Source organism: Rhopalosiphum maidis, chromosome 2, assembly GCF_003676215.2.
Source record: "Rhopalosiphum maidis isolate BTI-1 chromosome 2, ASM367621v3, whole genome shotgun sequence".
Taxonomy (NCBI): domain Eukaryota; kingdom Metazoa; phylum Arthropoda; class Insecta; order Hemiptera; family Aphididae; genus Rhopalosiphum; species Rhopalosiphum maidis.
In genome coordinates this window covers 81,419,219-81,441,273 of record NC_040878.1, presented here as the reverse complement: position 1 = coordinate 81,441,273, position 22,055 = coordinate 81,419,219, and the positions used below count along the sequence as shown (strand labels likewise).

The following is a 22,055-nucleotide window of genomic DNA, read 5'->3' as shown; positions in this document are numbered from 1 at the left end:
GCTATTTCATAGCTATTGCTCTCGATAGTCGTGTTTTTTTTTTATTTCTGTGTGTCCCGGCGGAGGAGAGATCGTCGAGAACCGCTTCGATCGGTGCCAATCGATCGATATAATATTATACTCCTTTAAGTCCTCCGTCGCCCGCGATAAATATTTTGTACTTTAAACGGCGGTTTATCGCCCACAAACACGTCGCGATAATAATAATATAGTCTCGCGCGTGTTCAGGGCCGGCGACGACCGCGAGACCCGTCGCAGAACGGCAAATAGGTAATATCATTATTGTGGTCGTCTTCGAATACGACGCGCCGTGCGGAAACCAAACTCGACACGAAAAGCGAAGACGATAATATGAGAACTCAGCTGACGGACGGCCGTCGGGTCCGTCGTTGATCGTGTCGTCACGTCACTGCGTATAGATAGGTATATTATTATAACCGAAATAATATTATACGGCGTACTCGGCCACACAAATATAATATTATCGATAACGATTTCGACGTCACATTCGCAACATCATTTTTTTTTTTTTTTTTTGTATAATATTCAGCGGTGACGGGTTTGTGTGTGCGTGTTTGCTGCAGATCAGTGCACAGCTCGGGAGCGAACCGTACCCGCGCGCCGCCGACCGGACCCGCAGGAGCCGCGTCGGAATGACTGCGCGCACCGCGATCGCCCGACTCGTGGCGGGCGCGTGCTGCGTACTGGCCGTGGCTGCGTTCGCGGCCGCACAACCACCGGCCATCAACAGCGCCGACCCCGGAACCGATTCAGCTCGACAGACTCCGGTCGGAGGGTAAGTATTTCCTCTTGTTTTTCACGATTTTTCACGACTTCCGTCCTTTCAAAGGTCGCCCCCCTTACCCGCAGTGTCCCGCGTCTTTTTTGTGCGTCTTTACGCTTCCACCGACCGGCGTACTCTTTTGTTCGATGCGTATCCGCGAGTGGTACTGGACGCACTACCATTTAATAATATTGTATGATATAATAACATAATACACCCGAGACGCGTATAATAATAATGTAGACAATTTTAGCGACTATGAGAGCAACTTCGTCTTTTCTACACTTTTTTTTTTTGCGCCAATTCCGCGGGTAAAAAATAGAGTACACACGATAACAGCGGTCTCGCGTACTCGATATATATAAGCTCACTGTGTAGAAAACGTAGGTAATAATTTTATTAAAGTCCACCCCACAGTATAAATGAAAGGGTCGACTCGAATATTATACATATATATACACGGAGAGCGAGGGAGTTAGTGATCTGCCGTCGAATTTCGGTATTATGGGATCCACCATATTACTGATTCTAAGCCTTTTCATTATAGCACGAGTATTACGTGCATTTTTTTTTTTAAGGCGATATAACCGTGTTCACTTTTATTTTTTACCTAAAGCGAGTTTAAGAGAAGTTCATTTTTTCCATCAAACAAAATATTATGCTATAAAAGTGAAATACATACACCTACTATGATAGCGTATAATTTTTTTTTTTTTTTTTTAAAAACAACAATATATTTTAGTTACCTACTGATAATTTACAACTTTTTTAATTTTAAATAATTGTTTTAGTGAAATAAAACAAAAATATATGCGTATAAATTATTATAACGCAATATTACGGTCGATCGTAGTTTGTATACGATAGTTAGTAAAGTAACTGCAAAATAATGTGTTTAAAAACATACAAACATACTATGAAGAGCTGATGATGTCATAATTTGTAATTTTTGAGTTTTTGAGTCAAATTTAATAATTTTTTATTGCACATACATATAAAAATAGTTTTACTGTATACATTAATAATTTTTTACCTATTAGTGATAATATTAGGTTAAATACCTGCGTGAGAATATTATATAATTTTGTTTATTTTTAAATAATATTATTTTTTTTATATAATATATTATATTGTGAATATAGTTTTCTTATTAAAAAAATTGTACAAAAATAAATTTTTATGTAAAATACCTATCCAACGTAATAAATAATAAAAACTTAATAGTTATCGAAAAAAAACATTTTTTAATTATTACGTTTATTAAAATACTATATTATGAAATGTTTGAACTAAACATTATTTACCTCATTACAATATTGAATTCGTATAACTATAGATCAGCGGTTCCCAATCGATGGGCCGTGGACCATATAATATTAATATTAATGACCTATTTATTTAAAATAATATTATTGTATATTTTATTATATATATTATATATACGCGTATATAGGTGTGTTATTAATCATTAATGGGCCTCAGTGATTTTTTAAAAGATTAGTGGTCCTCACAACTAAAAAGGTTGGGACCCGCTGCTATAGACCATCATAATATACATAAGTATATATTATGTATAAATAATATTTTTAGGGAAATTATTTATTCAAATGTATAATAATATACCATTAGCAAAATCTATTAAATAGTGTTTGCAATGATGAATTGTAAACATTTTTGTTGGTATTTTCATTGGATGATAAATACTGTGCGATGTTTAAATTTTTTGGTTCCCCACGTACGAAACGCATCAATAATTGTAAGCTACATTTGTTGACACGCCTTGACGCCTTGTATAATTAAGTTTTTTTCCAGAAGATTTCAAAAGTGTTTTTAGAGAGACCCCACCATGGATTATTTAATTAATAATTCATTTCACGCCGTACTGTATCATTATTTGTATTGCCATTGGATTAGGTGCAACGTATTTTTTTCAATTTGTAAAGAACTATTGTAATTTTTACTCGTAAGTTTTGAGATGTCCATGTGCATTTTCACAATAGTTACACAACATATTGTATAATATACTCAAATATTATTAAAAGTATTGAGTTTCGCTTTGGTACATAAATTATGAAAATTTATTTTGACACATTATACTATTCGTATTTTGGTTGGCATAAGTTTAGTGTTGTGTCGCATCTTTGTAATAAGTATTTGTCGGCTACAAAAGTCAAAGAGAAAAATATATACCTAAATTACAATAATACAATGTAAACTTACTACGAAATCATATTAAATGACAATTTTTATTGTTATTCTTAACGATTTTGAATATCGTTTGATTGTTTTTACAATAATCATTTTTTTTTTTTTTTTTTTTTTTTTTTTTTTTTAATAATTTACGTTTGATTAAAACGATTAAATCGCTTATAACGCTACTGTGGAGTCATATAACATCTTTACGATTCTAATAATAATTATACAGTATACGATATATCATATACTAAATTGTTGTTTTAATATCTGAACACAGCATTAATGAATGAACATGACGCATGGCAATGACGAAGTGGGAATGAGTGCGAAATGCGAAAATTTAAGTGATATGGCAGACGGGAAAAGTATCATACAATTATTTCTGTAAATTGTGGTGTCAGGGATCAAACAATAAGAGTCGAGTATTTGTCTGGTTAATAAAATGAAAAACATTACTCATGCGAGTTAGTAGTGTTGTGTCTGATCGTTTGAGAACTTTTGAATGAAATCGATTTAATTTTGACACTGCGGAGAGCGTCTTATTCGTACATCCGTACGCGATATTTTGTAATAGACCGCGTAAACAGACTAAAAATATTTAGTTTTCTCCGAAGCCAAATATGTCGCATCTAGATAATATATAATAATATTTGCTTTCTACAGTTGTTTTCCTGATACGGTAAAGTATAATATTATTAACGATTCAACGGGCTACAGATAATTAATATATTCTGTACACCACCGGCTTCACATTTAATACGCTTATATTTTTTTACCGGTATAGAAATAAATAGGTGTAATGCGTATATATAACCGCAACGTTTATCAACTAGTTCAAAAATCAATCGTGTGTATAATATATATTTTTAACGCGCGCTGAAAACATTAGTCCTGCGTTCTTGCCTCCGCCGTATAAATATAATACGTACACACACGCATATATATATATATATATATATATATATATAAGCTCGGGAGTGTTCAAAAGCAGTTTCCTTACATGTGTCATACAATATAATAACAAATATTATAAACTTACCATGAAATCCACTTGAACTCATTTCATATAAATCATCCGAAATATTCCGGTTCACTTAACAAGCGCGTAAAGCTTTATGACGTTTAATAGCTATATGTGTATCAGCCGTCACCCCTCGGGGTCCACGTTCAACCGGAGAGGAGAAAATAAGGCGTTTATAAATACAATTACTATTATGTTATATTCCACGTACGTATAATACACGTGCGTTTATGTCATTATTCTCGTTACGGGTCGATAAAAAAAATTGTGTTTTTACTTTTTAATCACTCCTCGTGTCTGTCGGGCGAAATTATTTATTTATGTTTGTATATAGTTCACGCCAATATAAACAACATATTAATATGCCTGCACTGTTATTAAAACGGACGCAGATCGAACAATCGTATTTTTATGTATCAATATATACATTTTATAATAAAAATTCCAAACGGTTTTTTTTTTTTTTTTTATTGCCACGTGCAGCTTTAATGTTACAATATACTCATATTAAAAGGTGTTATAGGTGAGTACGGCGTACGGAATTACGCTATTATGTATATACGTGAGCAGACATAGTATACCTACTTATTATTATAAATATATAACTATCATTATTTTTTTTTTACACTATTTTCAATTCATTGATTTATTAATAGGTTAAGTTGGAATTTAAATAAATTACTAAATTTAAATACAAAATAATCAAAACGTTTTAGGTTTTAAATTTGTTGTATTGACATATTTTTAAATATAAATTAAAATATATTATAATATATGCACTTATGATGATTTTTATATTGTCTTGATTTATTAAAAATAACCATTTACCATTTAACCATTTTATTTAAGTGTGTTTTAATAGCTATACGACTATATTATGTATAAGTGTATAATTCTATAAAACGTGTGGGTGTTTATATTCCTATAGTGCGGTTTAAATTTATGTCAATTAATTGTTAATGCGCACCATACAATATTATAATAGTCAAAGCGATCGACAAAAATGTCGTTCTTTTTCAAACAAAAACATAATTTATAAATTTAATTTCCCATTTTCCGTTTACAACGTTTATAATGATGTGTACACACGCGAAGTTAGAAATACTGTATGTTGCGCTTATTATCCCATAAATTATATAATATGTTCGGTGTACTCGGGTTCAAAAATAAAAAGCGCAATCGGACGGTTAATTGTTTAAGACACTGCACGTGAAACGCGATACACCTTATTATCCGATGCGTATCAGTCGCTGCGTAATATACGTATATAATAATATAAACGCACAAAATATTATAAACCCTATGCAAACGATATATACCTATATAGCACCCCAAACTTATACCTCGAGGCGTGGGGGGCGTTAGATTTGTGTTGTACATAATACACGGATAATTAATTTTCCATTATGATCTCTGATTAATTCGTACGATTCGTCCGTATTACTTTCACACGGGGAAATCACGACCGCGTGGGTTCTGCGCGCACTTAAGACTACAATAATAATAGAATATGACCGGACGAATATTATTTTCCGCAATAGACAAACGCGCTTTTCCGCGTGTCTCCTGTCCATCCAAACACTTTTTAATATTATATTCGGGTATTATAATAATAAATTACAATAAACGATTGTATATTATAATATTATATAATAATATGGTGCGAATGAGATGTGCAGTGTTATCTCCGCATAAAGCGCACCGTAACGAATATCGTCGTCGCACCTATTAGGTAGGTACTATACAGTATTATAATACTATTGACGAGTTCATTATAATAATATTATGATCGCAATGCATTTTATTTCACCCACCGGCCACCCGCGTATAATATTAATAATATAATATTATTTAATACGTAGGTACTTAGGTGCTCGTAAGCGGATCGGCGATCGTCCGAATACAGTGACGTTAAAAATAAAAAAAATTACAAGTTCGTAATACAAAATATTATATTTTTTAATGAAACTTAAAAGAAGCCACTTAACGAAATCCGATGCACAAATTTTAACACAGATGTCCGTATCCCAATAATCTTCGTCGCGTCCCACGCGCCCGTTTCACGTAATATTATTGTAATATTATCATCGCGGTCCGGCGGAACATGTGTGTTTTACGATAATAGATTTTTCGAAAAAAAAAGTCATAATAATATCATACTAAAGCAGCGTTATTTATTTTATTATTATTATTTTTTTTTTTTTTTGTACACGTCCGTTTAAGCCTAATCACACGGTGCGATGCTGCGAACGCGTTACCAATAACGTTTCATAGATACGACTTAAAAATGCGTGTACGGCGTATATTATACAGCGCGACGAATATAACGACGTTTGGTATCGTCGATATTATTTTTTCGAGCGCGGTTTCAGGAAAAGCTATTTACACTGCTATTTATTGCGCCGTCATTACATAGAATCACATTTCCGCGGTTAATTCCAATAAACTCGAAACGAAATAGTTCAAAACGTTGGTTTTCGCGATTCTCGTTGCAAGAAGTTTTTGATTCGTATTGATTTGTTGTATTGTACCTATCCGTTTTTGTTATTACCTATCATATTACTATCCAAACAGTCGTGTACAAGTTTTGTATGAGATAATATGTGTGCAAATATCAATCCGGTGTGTGCAAGAACGATACGAAAAAAACTGTACAATTTATTACTATATTTATGATAAAAGTATAAATTTATATAAATTACTTTTTCTTTCTCCGGAGAAACGTATTAATATAATATGATAGCTATACTATATATTTACTGCGTATACTATATTAATTATAATATATAAATGATGTATATGTATTATATTCCTATGAAATTTGCATTTTGTTGTAAAGTTATTGAATCTTAAATTTAAATGGCAGCAATAAGTTCTAAAAAGAAACGAGCAATATGTAAACTTCACAGATACCACTTGGACATATTAAAATGAACAATGGATATTTAGTGATCAATTACAAATGCGTGTATACATTTTTAGATTTTAATATGATCTAACTTAACAGATTTTTCCTCTAAATGGTAACTGTTAACTAAAAAAAAAAAAAATAAAATTATTAAGTCGAACTTCTACTGTTGTCTGTTGAAGTGTCAATAAGTTTATAAAAAATTATATCATTTAAGCATAATTAATCATATTTTGACATATCTACGTTAAGAATTAATTTTTAATAATTTAAAAAAATTAAAAATGTTCATATGAATATTAACTAATAGGTACTAACTACAATAAAAAATCTCATAAAATACTTAAATCTCTATTTAACATGGTGTACGTCCTATTAGAATAATAAGTGTAATATAAGATTTCACCATGCTTTACTACAGTTTACGAAAACAAATTTCTAGAAAAATAATTGTTACTATAAATTCGAGACTTCAAATGACAAGCGATCACGTCACATGATATTCGTTACCGATTGTCGCACTTTTGGTGGACAATCGAATGGGTCATAAACACATACACATATAATAACGATAATAATATTTTTAAATAAATTAAATACCGATTTTATGTTACTGTTCATACAATATACTATTATACTTTCATTTATATGAGTGGATGTAAATTGTAATATCTTCTCAATCAGACTGGACATCTTCAGAATTGGACTGATTCTCTATAATAGTAGAAAGCGTCTCGTTCGTTTTTTGGCGAATGGTTTCATCGTATGATAACTGTATCATATGATGTATACAACCATAGTATTTATATAGATTTATAATACTAGTAATTGAAAATATTTAAATAAAATATCTTTCGATATTGATTGGTATATCATCATTAAATACATCGAAGAATCATTTATTTTCAAAAGTTGATCCGTATAACGATTCTTTGGTAATTTTATGTTTTACAGTTGTCAGTGTTACTTTTTTCCCAGTATTCCAATGAATTTCGCAGCCTGTAGTTACGCGAACGGTACTATGTTCTAGAAGCTTACACATCTTATTCATATTTTCTAAACGCTCGTCAACATTTTTCATCTTCAACTGCGTCTTGCGATAATTAAAATCTTCAATAACATAATAATTGATGAAATTATACGCCGATAAGGAATCAACCGAGTCATTTTCAGAAATCATTTTGCACACAATGTATTGATTACCAATTAGTTATTGTCAAAATAATATTGTGAATCCATGTTCGTTGTCTATTTCACCACAATTTCTAAACAAATTTAAATTATTTCCGGAAAATAACAAAACCCATTTTATAAACTATTTATTTAAAATAACATTAATTATAATTTGTATAGATTGTTATCGTTATAAATTCTATTATTTGCGTGTATGATAAGCAATAACTATAAAAAAGTGAATCTTAAAATATATCGGTATTTTACTTTAATATTATTCTTATAGTTGTATCAAATTACCTTCAAATTTATCACTATAGGATATATTATCTGTACACCACGTACATGATAATATCACAGTGCAGTTCCATATTTGAGTTTAACGCATGTGTGAGTTCGTCCAATTAGGTTTGGGTTTCATCCGACGATATACAGACTTATAGAATATTATAATGATGGTTTTTTATATTATTATTATTATTATTGTTATTATATTGGTTTAGTATTTATTCAGTACTATTAAAGAATATATAAAAATACACGTTCGTCTATCTCGCCAGCGTGTGGTGTATGTATATACCTACCCTCTACCTACACGTTCGTTTGTCGTACGACGTGATGCAATATAATATGTATTATATAACTTTATATAATTCGTCGCGATGTACTCACGTCCCACGCAGTCTGATAGACCTGTCATATGTATCACGCTATTATCGCTATATATCTCTTTTTATATATTTATTGAATTCATACAAGGACTTTAAGTCCGATTTCAATATAATTAGTATGCAATAATACTATAACTTAAAATCAATTAAATACACATTCTTTTTAAATTCTTAAAAATAACTTTAAAAAAGATATAAAAAAATATCATTGCAGTATAAAATCAATAAAATAAAATTAAGAATCTCTTTATATAAGTACCCAAAATGTTTATAATTATAAAAATATAAACAAATAGGTACCGCTTTGCTATACATTAGGTGTTAAGTAGAACTGGTTATTGAGTTAATCGTTATAATAGATTTTTTTAAATTTAAATTCAATAATAACTGATTGTATACAAAATATATACGATGAAAAATTATTCTGAGAGAACACTGTCTAAATGTTGGTAACTATGTGGTAACAAAAGAATTATTTTAATAATAATATTGGATTTGCCTAAAAGTTCTCATTTTTCTCATTTTTTTGTTCGTTTTTCCCGATTATAAAAGAAATTATGAACATTTTTTTAATTTTAACCTCTTTAAAGTGAAAATTAAAAAGCAAAAATCGGGTTTTATAATTTTATGTCGTTCAAATTTTGTTATAAGATGATAAAGAACTCTATATTATTGATCCAAATTCTAAAATTGGTAGGACAAGGAAAGCTAAATACTCTCAAGTTTATATTAGAAATAGTGTATTGATATAATATTATGTTCATTAAATGTGAGGTAACTAGAAAAATAATACCGGGATCTTAAACTTCACCCTACAGATCTTTACCTATATCATAACACTATAAATACGAAATATTAGTCCCCAGTCTAATAAATTACAATATTTACCGTAATACTAGAGGTGGTTACTGATTTGCGCTTTAATAGCCAGAACAGTAACAGATAAAGTGATAACTTAACGGTTAAGTCTTAACCTGCAGCAGAATAAAATATTGTAAAGACGCGTGCGTAGAGGATGAAACTATAATTGATTTTAATAATAATTGTCAAACATATTATTGCAAACATCTTTCGTATGTCGTTTGAGATGACGTTTCTTTAAACATTAGGTATACAATATATAATATATTCTCGTATATTTATTCGTACGGGAATATTCCCATATAAAATCATATACCTGAATATCTGTAATTATACAAGTAATTAAAAAACAAATATGTTATAGATTTTTAGCAATAGGATAATGTTGTAGAAAAATTATTAAAAAAATCGTAAATTTTTAAAAGCAAACATTTTGTTTTTTTTTTTAAATAACATTTTAGTTAATATATAATCACTAAAAATTTGCGAAACAGTTTGTATTGTATTATTCCTAGTAGAAAGAAACGTACCGCGCTTAAATGAAAGTATTGTGACTATATATATATATATAATCAGATAATAGTAGATAATTGATGGTGTGATCCAACTGAAATTATAACACAGAATAAAATAGTATTGTGAAAGAAAGTTTTGGGATTTCACTCCAAAGTTTTATAAGTCCAAAATACTCCGAAACAGATTTTTTTTTGTTATTATTAAGTCATAAAGAATATTTAAGCAAATCACGTAATAAACACAATTTAAATGATTTATCTGTCTCCTATATAAGTATTGCATGTGTTAAAGATATGGAGTTATTAAATAAAAATAGGTATAAGTTTTTACATAAATATAATCTAATTGTAATCTATGGATATCATAATTTATTAAACCTTATGGAAGAGAATGTAATATATAAAATAATGTATAAATAATAAATAAAAACTGGAATAAAAAAATAACCTGAAAAAGCTATAGGTATATTATTATTATTATTATTAAGTCGAGCATTGTATTTAGTAGATTCAGTTATTTACAATATTTTCAATATTTATATATGGTCAGTTATTTAAAATATTATTCAAATAATTTGGAGTCACAAAATATATTTTTGTTTGTTTTATTATTCATTGAGCTCAAGTCAGTAGAAACTAAATAATCATGAAATCTTAAAAAAAAAAAAATATCGAAGAAGTTGTTCTGCTGTATGATAGCCGATAGGCGTCGAGTATGCTTAGTGATTGAGTAAATTACTGTAAAACACATGTGTTAAATTTGAATTCAAAGATAAATCGTTATATACAATGCAAATTAAAAATACCATTCCGGGCGGAGACGAATGGCCGTTTTATATTTCTAAAGATATTTTGAATTTGAATTTATTTTTTTATCAAATTAAAACAAAACAATATATTAAAATATATATATATATATATTTTAATATATTGTGTATTAATCTATTTAACACAAACATCTACCCCTATGACTAATTAATATTACAAAAATAGCTAATATATTTGATTTATAAATTTAATTATTTAAAATAGACTTGTACTGCCAAACCATTAACAATATTCGTTTTACATTTATTTATATGTATATTGAAATGATGCTATTATTAATAATTTTTTTTTTTTTTTTTTTATAAGTAAATTTTGTAAGTTGAACTAATTTTTTTTTAAATACAAATCGGACATTATAATAGGTATTATACGTTTATAAAATATTATAATATTATTTCATATGATATTGCTATAAATGTTTATTTGTATTGACTAAAACATAACTATAGTTTTATATTAACTTTAAATCAATACAGTATAAACCAACGTACCGTATAGGCTCAGAGTATAAAAGCCTTAACATTTAATCTTTATATTTTGAAAAATGCATTGAGTATCATACAGTTATATTATTATTAAATAATATTATATGTAGCTTCATAAAGTTTAAAAACCTTATAAATAATGTTTTTTGAATTATATCCAAATAACTTGAATCGTTTATAAATATCCATTTTCAAAATAAACATTCCAACTTAAACCGTTTATATTTAAAATGTGTCTACCCTTATAATATGTAACCTGATTTTTTATCATAAGTTCAACTTATGAGGATGTTCTTTAAATGTTCAAACTTTTTAACAAAGTATAACAATTTAAAAAATTACAAAATATTAATTTTCTGTAAAAGTTTAAAATTTTTCGAAATAGATATGTATACTTTTATAACATTATATTTTGAAAATTGTATTATGCACAGATTCTGTGTATATAAAATGATAATTTAACTAATTTAAGTTTCTGTTATGTGTTATTTGAAAATCCTATGCCATCAACATTTAAACTTCTATAGCTTATAAAAATGCATGCAGCTTTACGAAAAAATGTTATAACTTTTTTTAATTTCCAACAAACATAATAATTATATTTTAGTAAATATATGTTAAAAATATATTTAAATGTCTATATGAATCACACAAATCAAGGTAACTTGAATTACTTTACTCTAAAATAATATTTAACATTCAAAAAAATAAACGTCTCAAACTCACAAAGGGTTATTATAAATACAAAATTTAAATTACTTTTAAATTCCCATTATAGATGGAGTATTGAAATATTATCAAACAAATTTCATCTAATAACAATATAATTTATATTGCCTCCCCTACATCATCGATTTGAACGAGGTCGCCCATAGGAGAATAATATTGAATTAATATATAAACTACTCTTAATTCATAATATAGTTATTAGTGAATTAGTCCTATACTCCAATGCTTCAATACCTAACCGCATTATTATAATTAAATTTGTCTCGTATTGAATTACCAATTTACTAGTAGTATTAGATATAAAGTGAATTATTAGTGCTTTTTACGTAATCGTTAAGTCGAAAAACAGCGATAGCGGTAATTCTGATTTAGAGGATGCACACATTTTTGTTTTTGTATATTCGTATTATGAAAACACTAAAATTTGATATAATAATGAGAATTAATGCTTTTAATGCCCCCCGCTAACTTCACGGATCTAGTTATTACTCTTATTAATAATCGTTCTTATGTCAGTATAGCATAATAGTACTTAACATCAGAATGATTGTTGAATTTCAATGCGTAGATACTAGTATTTATGATTAATGTTGATTTATTAGACCGACACATGTGTAAAATAAACAAACATTTAGTCCAAGTATATTATTGAAAATAAGTAAATATAATGTACCTTTACAACTGTCGAATAATAACTATTAATCTGGCTATTTAATATTCGTATCGTCTCAAATACAAACACGATACGCACAATCATAACCTATCCTACAGATCACTGTAATATGATAATGGATTTTCCAATTGTTTTCCAGGCCAAATGTGTGTCGGTCGCGGTTTAGAAATTACTGTTGTCCTGGCTGGTCATTGAAACACGCGACTGGGCTTTGTATTGTCCGTGAGTATATATTATTACAGTTTATTATGTGTTAATATGTGTACACTGTTTTATTAATTACTGTTAAGTGCTTTTTTAATAAACACGAAACGGCTGAGGTCATATTTTATAATATTATGATTCGTTAACAGAAGAATAGTATAATAACTGACCGTTCATATTTTCATGTTAATACCTACATCTATAATATTAAAATAGCAGTATATGCGTATTAAATATGTTTATACTATTTTGTTTTTTCAAAGCATTTACACACGTGTGCCGTATTTTTTAACGAACGTTATCGACGCATAAGACATAGTTTCCGTAGTGTTTCATCTCAAATATTGCTAAATGCAAATGCAATCTTCTGTATTATATAACAAGTCACAGTGGCGCCGAAATCTATATATGTTAAGGTCAGGCTACGGCCCAACAACTTCATTTAAAAAGATGACAAAAAATAAAAACGAGATAATAGAAAAATAAATCAATTTTAGCAGTTTGTTTAAGCTGCATGTTAATTAATATTATCCTTAGTAATATAATATTTTAAATATAAAATGGGTAGTCTAATATAAATTGTACTAGAATTTCAAATGAAAAAATATTAAAATATTTTTCAAATATTTGTAATAACTACTTGATTGAATTTCTATCTATACAATTTATATCAATGTTTAAAAAAAAATAATTTATAGAAAAAAAACGATTTCATTTGAAAAACAAAAAATTTTCATCCCTACAAAACACTTTATGAGTTTTGATAAAACTTAATAATTGAAATCGTAGTTAAGTACAACGGTTTATTCAAAAATTACAAAATCAAACTTTCATGGTGAAAGCTTTATAAAATAAAAAGGGAAATGAGGAGCGTGAGCATTGTCGACGAATCAGTATAATAATACATAATCAAATACACATATTATCAACGGTTCGATTTTGTTCATTTTGCGTTTCGTTTTCAGCTGTGTGCAATAGGCCTTGCAATGGCGGGCGGTGTATCAAGCCTAACATGTGTCTCTGTAACGAGGGCTCCGTGAGGTCGGCGTGTTTGCCCGACGACCTCAGAGATTCTTACAACAGGGACGACGAGCAATTACGATCGCCTCAAACGTCTGCGCCAGACCGATACGGGAAACTGCCGTCGGCCGGAGGGAACAACGGAATCATCGGAAGCGGTAGTAATGGTGGCGGTGGTTCCGGCGGAAGTAGCAGCGGCGGTGGGATAAACGGCAGTGGCGTTGCAAATAGTGTCAGGACTTACGGCACTGGAGGCACAAACAACGGCGGCGATAGTGCTAGCAGAGACGTCGGCGGTGGAAACGTCAGCAGTATCTTGAGCAGCAGAGTCGCCACTACGACGGCCGTCAATTCTTTTGCAGTGGCGTCGAGGAACGCTTGCAAGTATCCGTGTTTGAACGGCGGCACTTGTCAGGGTTCGGTTTGCGCTTGTCGACAGGGTTACGCCGGCGAAAACTGTGGCGACCGTAAGTGCACTGATCTAATATTGTATAATACCATCACATGCTCAGAACAACGTCGAAACTCAATGTCTGCGATGAGATGTGTTGTAGGTACTTATTATGTCTAATAGTTTCACGTTTTTTTTTTTTTGTTTTCTGTTTTTAGCCATCTGCCGAGACGGATGCTTAAACGGCGGCCGATGTATCGGCCCGGACCGGTGTGCGTGCGTGTACGGATACGCCGGACGCAAATGCGAAGCCGGTAGGTAAATATTTGTCCATAAGACCTGCGACGAAATATATACGCGCAGTACGTGCCTGTCTGCCTAATTACCTCTGAATAATAACCACGAGTTGCCACACGGTGTGTGACTATTTTAACCGGTAGTTTACTTTTGCACTTAGGACACGTTTCCCTGGACTTTTTCCAAATTAGCGTTTTACGCATGTGAACAGTATATAAATATATGAGCCTGTGTTATAATATTATGATAGATGCACCGTGTGTAATTAGTAGAAAAATTGAATGCGAATTCGTTTCAACGGAAACGACGTTTTAAAGGAAACTGATTGGAATTTATATACACATACAGACCAAGTCTAACCCCCGACCCCCGTGATAATATAATATATAATAAAAATACGATTAACTATTATGATATATCAATAGTTCAAGAATATTATTATTATCAAGAGAATGATATAATATAATATAGTCAATAACGAGGATTAATTTTAGGATAAGGATGTCAATTTTCAAGCACATTTTTCGTTTTTTTTCTCTCACCCGTATGACGAATTTGCGTGATAAAAATAATAATATTCTTAATCTTAACTTTCATAATACTTTAATTGACTCTGATATTGAAGTTTAAAAGGTAGAAAAGTGTGTATCGATCTTTTATACATTATAATATTTATACAATATTATTATATTATTGTTATATTAACGTTTAAGACGTTTAAGTCAATACCACCTTAATAATATTAGAATTGTGTAATAATTCCCGTTTTTTCTTATTTTTTTGTTTTTTATCCCGATTATAAAGAAAAAATAATGGGAGATTTTTTACATGTAACCCCTAACTAGATTCACTTTTCTACCAGAAAAGTTAGCCGATATTGTTCAAACGGGTCTCTAGACACAAAAAAACATACATCATTGTAAAATCAATTTACATTTCTCGCTTCGTTTAGAATCGAAAATATAAGATTAGTTTCGCCGAACCAAAATCTACTATGTTACGCATGGGACAGATATGAGAAAAAAACCTATAGTGAGCTGATATCCTTTAAATTGAATTTATATCTTATTTAGATATATGCTAGTTTTAAATGTAAGATTAAAATAAAATACGCGTAGGATAGGGCATTTTCTATGTATTAATTATGATATATTTATTTTATAGTAATATAGTCTCGCCCATACATTCTAGTTTTTTTTTTTATGTTTGTACCCGATCCGTCATTGTATAGTATTCAGGGGAGCAAATGTTCTTAAAGATTTTTTCAGATTACATTCTATATTATGTCTACATGGTTTGTGTACAAATATATGGTTGTTTTTCGTAAGTACAGATATCGCAGCTTCATGACGTTTTATCGCAGAATTGTATAGACGCATAAAATAAAATATTACCTACGTAAAATTAAAAGATTTAAAAATAATTATTTAAAATAATTTTAAATTCTTACCAACAATATATCATAATCTTGAACATTATACACGAGCAATTCGTTTGACGCGCTATCTTTTTCACTTAGACATATCTATGTTAATATAGGTAAGATAAAAAATGGGTAGATTTTTCTTAATTCACATTAGTTATAAATTGTATTTGTTAACGGGCATCAATAAAAAATAATTAATAAAAAATAATATTACACACACAATAATATTCACGTTTATTTGGCAATTCGGCAATATGAAATGTAATGTAATCTATAACTTATAGACTACAGATCAATACGTTCTTAAGTAATGTTGGACATAAACATTTTTTTTTTTAATTCAACATAATTTTAACCTTGACTCAGTTTAAATTTATAATATTATCGTGAATATTACTATATTTTTATGCGGCATAACAATTGTTTGTCCAATAGGTACTTATACCAGTATTAAATATGTGTGCTTTCAAAAACTGTGAACACTAATAAATCCATTTAGAAATTAAAATCGAAACGGGAATGTCATAACATTATGCTATGCATCAGATGATGATCTCGTAACCGACATTATATTATAGTATACGCGTCTAGATATACTGTCAACAACTGTACGCAATACAACGCGTTGTTAAAATAATGAATAAAATAATATGTGCCCTAATGAGTTCTATAATTTGGAAAAACTGTTTAATAGATAATATTCTTCTTGAACGCAAACAAGCTTTCGCTTATTAGGTCGAGAATGGATGACGAGCGCAAACGAGTTTCGTCGCCCGATAATATGTATAGAATAAAAATAAAAAAAAGCCTCACCGATAAGACAGTGTTTCGTTATTCGGGTCGACAGTATGCTAATAAGTACATAATATAATATAACTACATGTATTTTACAGAGACTATGATTTTTTTTAAATAAATACTCCGATTGAAAGTAATTTAATTTTCATAAATTACAAAAACGTTACACCGATAACATAATTCCGATAGTGCGTGTAATGAAAACGTACTTCGTACACATTATAGATTTATATAAAACGAACAAATTCGATGTATATATTTTATTTTATCGCCGTTATTGCTTTTAGATTACCGAATCGGCCCGTGTTACACCAGGGTGATCAATGATATGTGCCAAGGACAACTCGAGGGTGTTGTCTGCACCAAACAGTTATGTTGTGCAACAATAGGCCTGGCATGGGGACACCCGTGCGAACAGTGTTCGCTGAGCTACGATTGCGATATAGGTTTTCTCAAAAACTTGCACTCCAACCAATGCATAGGTAAGTTCGTTGCGATAGGTTATAAGTATCTAATACGCTCTCCGTAAATAATATTTGGACGCTAATCAAATATATAATATGTAATTTTTTTGGACGAGCGACAAAACTGTAATATAGAAACTTGCATGATTGATGATCACTACAGGTAAACATGTTGTCACAAAAATAATAAAACGTAATTTTAGGTTATATTCAACTGGAGTTATTATTATATATGATATATACATAACAGATAAGCTATACGAAATTGTCTTATATGAAGTTATAAATTAACAGTGGTAAATTTTTTAATTTAAATTGTTTTAGCACTATTCATTAAAAATGATTGCAATCAAATTAAATTGAATATGTTTGATAATTATTTACTACCTAATTTGAGTTAAAAATTGTCAAATCGAGAGAGTTATAGACCCATTTTTTTTTTTGGATACACAAATACAGTACACTCTATGTAAGAGTACTTATTAATTATTATATTTTATTAATAATTATTATTTTATCATATAATTAGTGTAGAAATATATCAATATATGTATTATAATTGACGGGTTTCCTGTTGAAATTTAATAATACTATTGAGAAGGAAACATATTTTGAATAATACACGTCATAAAAAGATTTTTATTTTTAATTTACTTTCAGACATTGACGAGTGTGAGGCAATTCCAGGAATTTGTAAAGGTGGAGCGTGTGTAAATAGCGTGGGGTCTTTCAAGTGCGTGTGTCCCGAGGGTCGAGTGCATAATCAAGTAACGAATGTTTGCGACGACGAAAACGAATGCAAAAGAGGCGATCCGAACATTTGTCAAGACGGTTATTGTGTGAATACTGACAGTTCTTATTATTGTATCTGTAAACAAGGATTTGTGCCCACCACTGATCGGAAAGGATGTATAAGTAAGCTCATGATGGTGTTTTTTTCCTTCGATCATATTTACGGTTTAATTAAATTTTCATTATAAAAAAAACGGCGTGTAAAAAATAGGTAAATTAAGAGCTATTATTGTACATTTTTTGTTTTTGTTTTTTATTTCTTTGTAGACACTCAACAGGGCCAGTGTTATACAAGACTCACGTCGAGTCAAGACTGTTCAGATCCGTTACCGATGAAACTCTCTAAGAAAGACTGTTGCTGCGGTAAAGACATGGGAAAGGGCTGGGGAAGTACTTGTGAACATTGTCCGCTCCAGGGAATGGGTAAATTATATAATATAATGTCAGTTAACGTGACGTCTACGTCAAAATAATACTTACATAATATATTGTTACAACTTATTACTAATACCCAATTAACTATAGATATATACTTATAAAGTTTGACGGCTTACCCGTATAACGCGTATTTTATTATTATATTGCATCAATCAGAAATTTTCTCAAAACTTTTCATTAGAGCAACTATATATATATAGGGTTGTAGAAGTTCTTATATGCATTAAAATTTAAAAAATGCAACATTTTCATTTTTTTTTTAAAATAATAATAACAATTAAAGAGATCGATATTAGGTCGTTGCAGTATTTCTTATTTATGTAATTATAATTTTATAATTTAAGACATTACTTCTGCAGGAATGCGTACATATAAAAAAGTTAAGCGCACAGTCCTTTTCATAAGTAATTACACATTTTTAGTTTTAAAATTGTTTTTCTACTGTTGGTAGTATTTTATTCTCAATTAATAATAGGTATTATTATACATTATATAATAATAATCTAGTATAGGTATCGAGTTCGCAACTATTACAAATAAACCGTTTTATAAGTTTATAACGAATTATTAATACGAGGTCGAGTTTATAAAATATATTATTATTATTTAATCATGAATTCTAAACCTTATTGTAATAAATGCAGTTTTCATCATACTGCCATATTATTCACGCTGTATATGTCGTTTTGTGATTAAAAATTGATTTTCATAGTTAAATCAATAAACCTACATGGATGTATGGCTAATAAAATAATAATGCTCGCTATAATATATACCTATGCATAACGTTTTTATAACTAAATATAAATACACACACACACATATATATATATATTTATAAAGGGAGAGAGAGATTAACAGCGACTACACTACATTTTAAATTAAGTTTTTGTAGAAAAAAGTGTTTATTTTTAATTATTTTATAACATATATTTTCCTTTTTTTAAAATTGAAAAAAAAAACGGACCCAATTAAGCAATCACTCTGTATGTATTGTCGTTTAATACATAAATGTGTAATTTTATCATGTTTCATGTTTTTCATATTTCACAAAGCGTCATTTGATGATTACTTGCGAGTATATGTAGTCATACGACATTATACGACGATTATTAAATAACAAATTATGTAGACTGATTTTAGTAAGTAATATTAATGTATGAGCACATAGCACACAGAGGTGTTATTTCAATGGCACTCGTTTGGTCGATTTATTCCTTTATTTTGTCATACAATACTATTGTGCCGACATTACTGTTAGCCATATAGTGGTGAAAACTTACCGTATAGGTAAGTTTATTAAAAGGTATAACTTTTTAGCGGCGTGACGTTGACCCGCATCCTCCTGGAAGAAAATACCTGTAACTTTTATATCGATAAGACTCAAAGATACTATAGCAATTAGCCGATACATGCATGTCCTAATATAATATATTATAAGAAGATCTACAAGACATTTATGTCGTAACAACTTGGCTAACGTTAAAAACTAACGACTTTCAGCCGAGTACGTAAAACTCTGTCTCGGCGGCAAAGCTAATCAGACGGTGCTGAACTTGGTGGACGAGTGCGGTCTGAGACCAGAGATTTGCGGGTCCGGCGGAAAGTGCATCGACACGGTCGACGGGTACGCGTGCGAGTGTTTCACCGGTTTCACGAAGAGCAGACACGAGGAGTCACAAGTGTGTGAAGGCTAGTCATCTTATGTGTAAATAATACGCTTGTGCCTGCACGGACACGCATGTTGTCAGAGATCGTGTTAAATGTTCAACGGACTTTCCGTTTGTTTTCTGTTTCATTTTTACGCAGACATCAACGAATGCGCGCAACAGGGGATTTGCAACAACGGACAGTGTATAAACACGCCGGGAAGTTTTATATGCTCTTGTCCGCCGGGCTACGATTTGGCTTCGGACGGAAAACATTGCATAGGTATGGATATTATAGTGTACATACCCAAGACATTTCGTCTTATTTACACGACTCGGTGTTTTTATTTTTGCACCCGTTTGTAGATCATAACGAATGCGAAAAGAACGGCATGTGTGCGAATGGGAAGTGTTTGAACGTACAAGGGTCATTCCAATGCCGCTGCAAGTCGGGATACGTCATGTCACAAACTGGTCATTCGTGCATAGGTAATAATATATCGTAATAGTTTATTTTATAGAAACGTTTATTGTGTTTTAAAATTGTCCACTCCTCTACCGATAAACACATATTTTATCTTCTTATAATATTGATGATTTTCGAGGACCAGGGCACGTCGTAATATATATACCTAACATAATAATATTACAGCTATTTAAACGTGACAATTGTATATCACTTTGCAGTGTTTATCTTAGTGGGTTTGAACTTCATTATACTATTGCTATCATATTTATATACATTTATATAGTATATAATCATTATACATCGCAGTTATTTGGTGATAAAATAATCAAGAAATTAACTAAAATATGTTCAATTTCGTTTCCAGACGTTGACGAATGTTACGAAAATCCAAAAATTTGCCTCAACGGTAAGTGTCGAAACACCCCCGGTTCCTACATATGCGAGTGCCAGCCGGGATACACGGTTTCGCCTGACGGAACGTTCTGCACGGACATAAACGAGTGTGAAATAAGGCCCGGTCTCTGTAGCAACGGAAAATGCGCGAACACCGAAGGATCATACAAATGCCTCTGTGATTCTGGCTACAGATTGTCACCCGACCGGCAGAACTGCATAGGTATATTATGCATGGAAATTTGAGGACTATTATATATATATATATATAAATATATTTTCTGGGAGACGTGACGTATACTTATATAAATTGCAATGAGCGAAAAAATGTCAAATCCTACAAATACACCACCCTCCACAGTCACTCCATGCAAAAGGTATTCACGGTCGGATGAATGTATTCGTTTTTGTTTTTTTTTTTTTTTTAGACATCGACGAGTGTTCAAACAACGGAGGTCCTTGTCAAAACGGCAAGTGCATAAATATGGCTGGAAGTTACCGTTGCGAGTGTCAAGACGGGTTTTATTTGGGACTCGATGGACGTACATGTTTGGGTATGTGGTTGTCGAAGACGACGAGCAATCTATATCCTCTAACCGTTTAAACACCATCATTGCGGTTCATAATTATTTATTATTATGTTTTTTATTTAGACACACTCCGCGATCTCTGTTATGCCAACTATCAGCAGGGCTCATGTCTGCAACCCCTTACCGCACCAATGACGAAATCCAGCTGTTGCTGTTCGTACGGCGTGCTAGGTCAAACGCCCGGATGGGGTTCACCGTGTTCGAAATGCCCTTCGCCCGATAGCTCGGAGTTCAAAGGACTCTGTCCTCAAGGTTTCGGGATGACGTACAACGGCGACGG

The 22,055-nt window shown here is 30.7% G+C and overlaps 1 protein-coding gene across 3 annotated transcripts in view; it reads left to right on the top strand.

Annotated features, from left to right (window-relative positions):
• Positions 1-653: 653 nt before the first annotated feature.
• Positions 654-22,055, top strand: part of LOC113555267 (fibrillin-1-like) — a 41,606-nt gene continuing 20,204 nt past the window's right edge. For 2 of the 3 annotated variants that reach the window (XM_026959676.1, XM_026959678.1), the window contains exons 1-13: positions 654-796; positions 12,984-13,066; positions 14,014-14,535; positions 14,678-14,773; positions 17,268-17,462; positions 18,105-18,359; positions 18,504-18,659; positions 20,178-20,366; positions 20,484-20,606; positions 20,690-20,812; positions 21,157-21,408; positions 21,614-21,739; positions 21,839-22,054. In XM_026959676.1, the coding sequence (XP_026815477.1) occupies positions 654-796; positions 12,984-13,066; positions 14,014-14,535; positions 14,678-14,773; positions 17,268-17,462; positions 18,105-18,359; positions 18,504-18,659; positions 20,178-20,366; positions 20,484-20,606; positions 20,690-20,812; positions 21,157-21,408; positions 21,614-21,739; positions 21,839-22,054 (2,479 nt within the window). Of the gene's footprint in view, positions 797-12,983; positions 13,067-14,013; positions 14,536-14,677; positions 14,774-17,267; positions 17,463-18,104; positions 18,360-18,503; positions 18,660-20,177; positions 20,383-20,483; positions 20,607-20,689; positions 20,813-21,156; positions 21,409-21,613; positions 21,740-21,838; position 22,055 lie in introns of those variants that run through there. The other variant, XM_026959677.1, reaches the window with a different exon arrangement.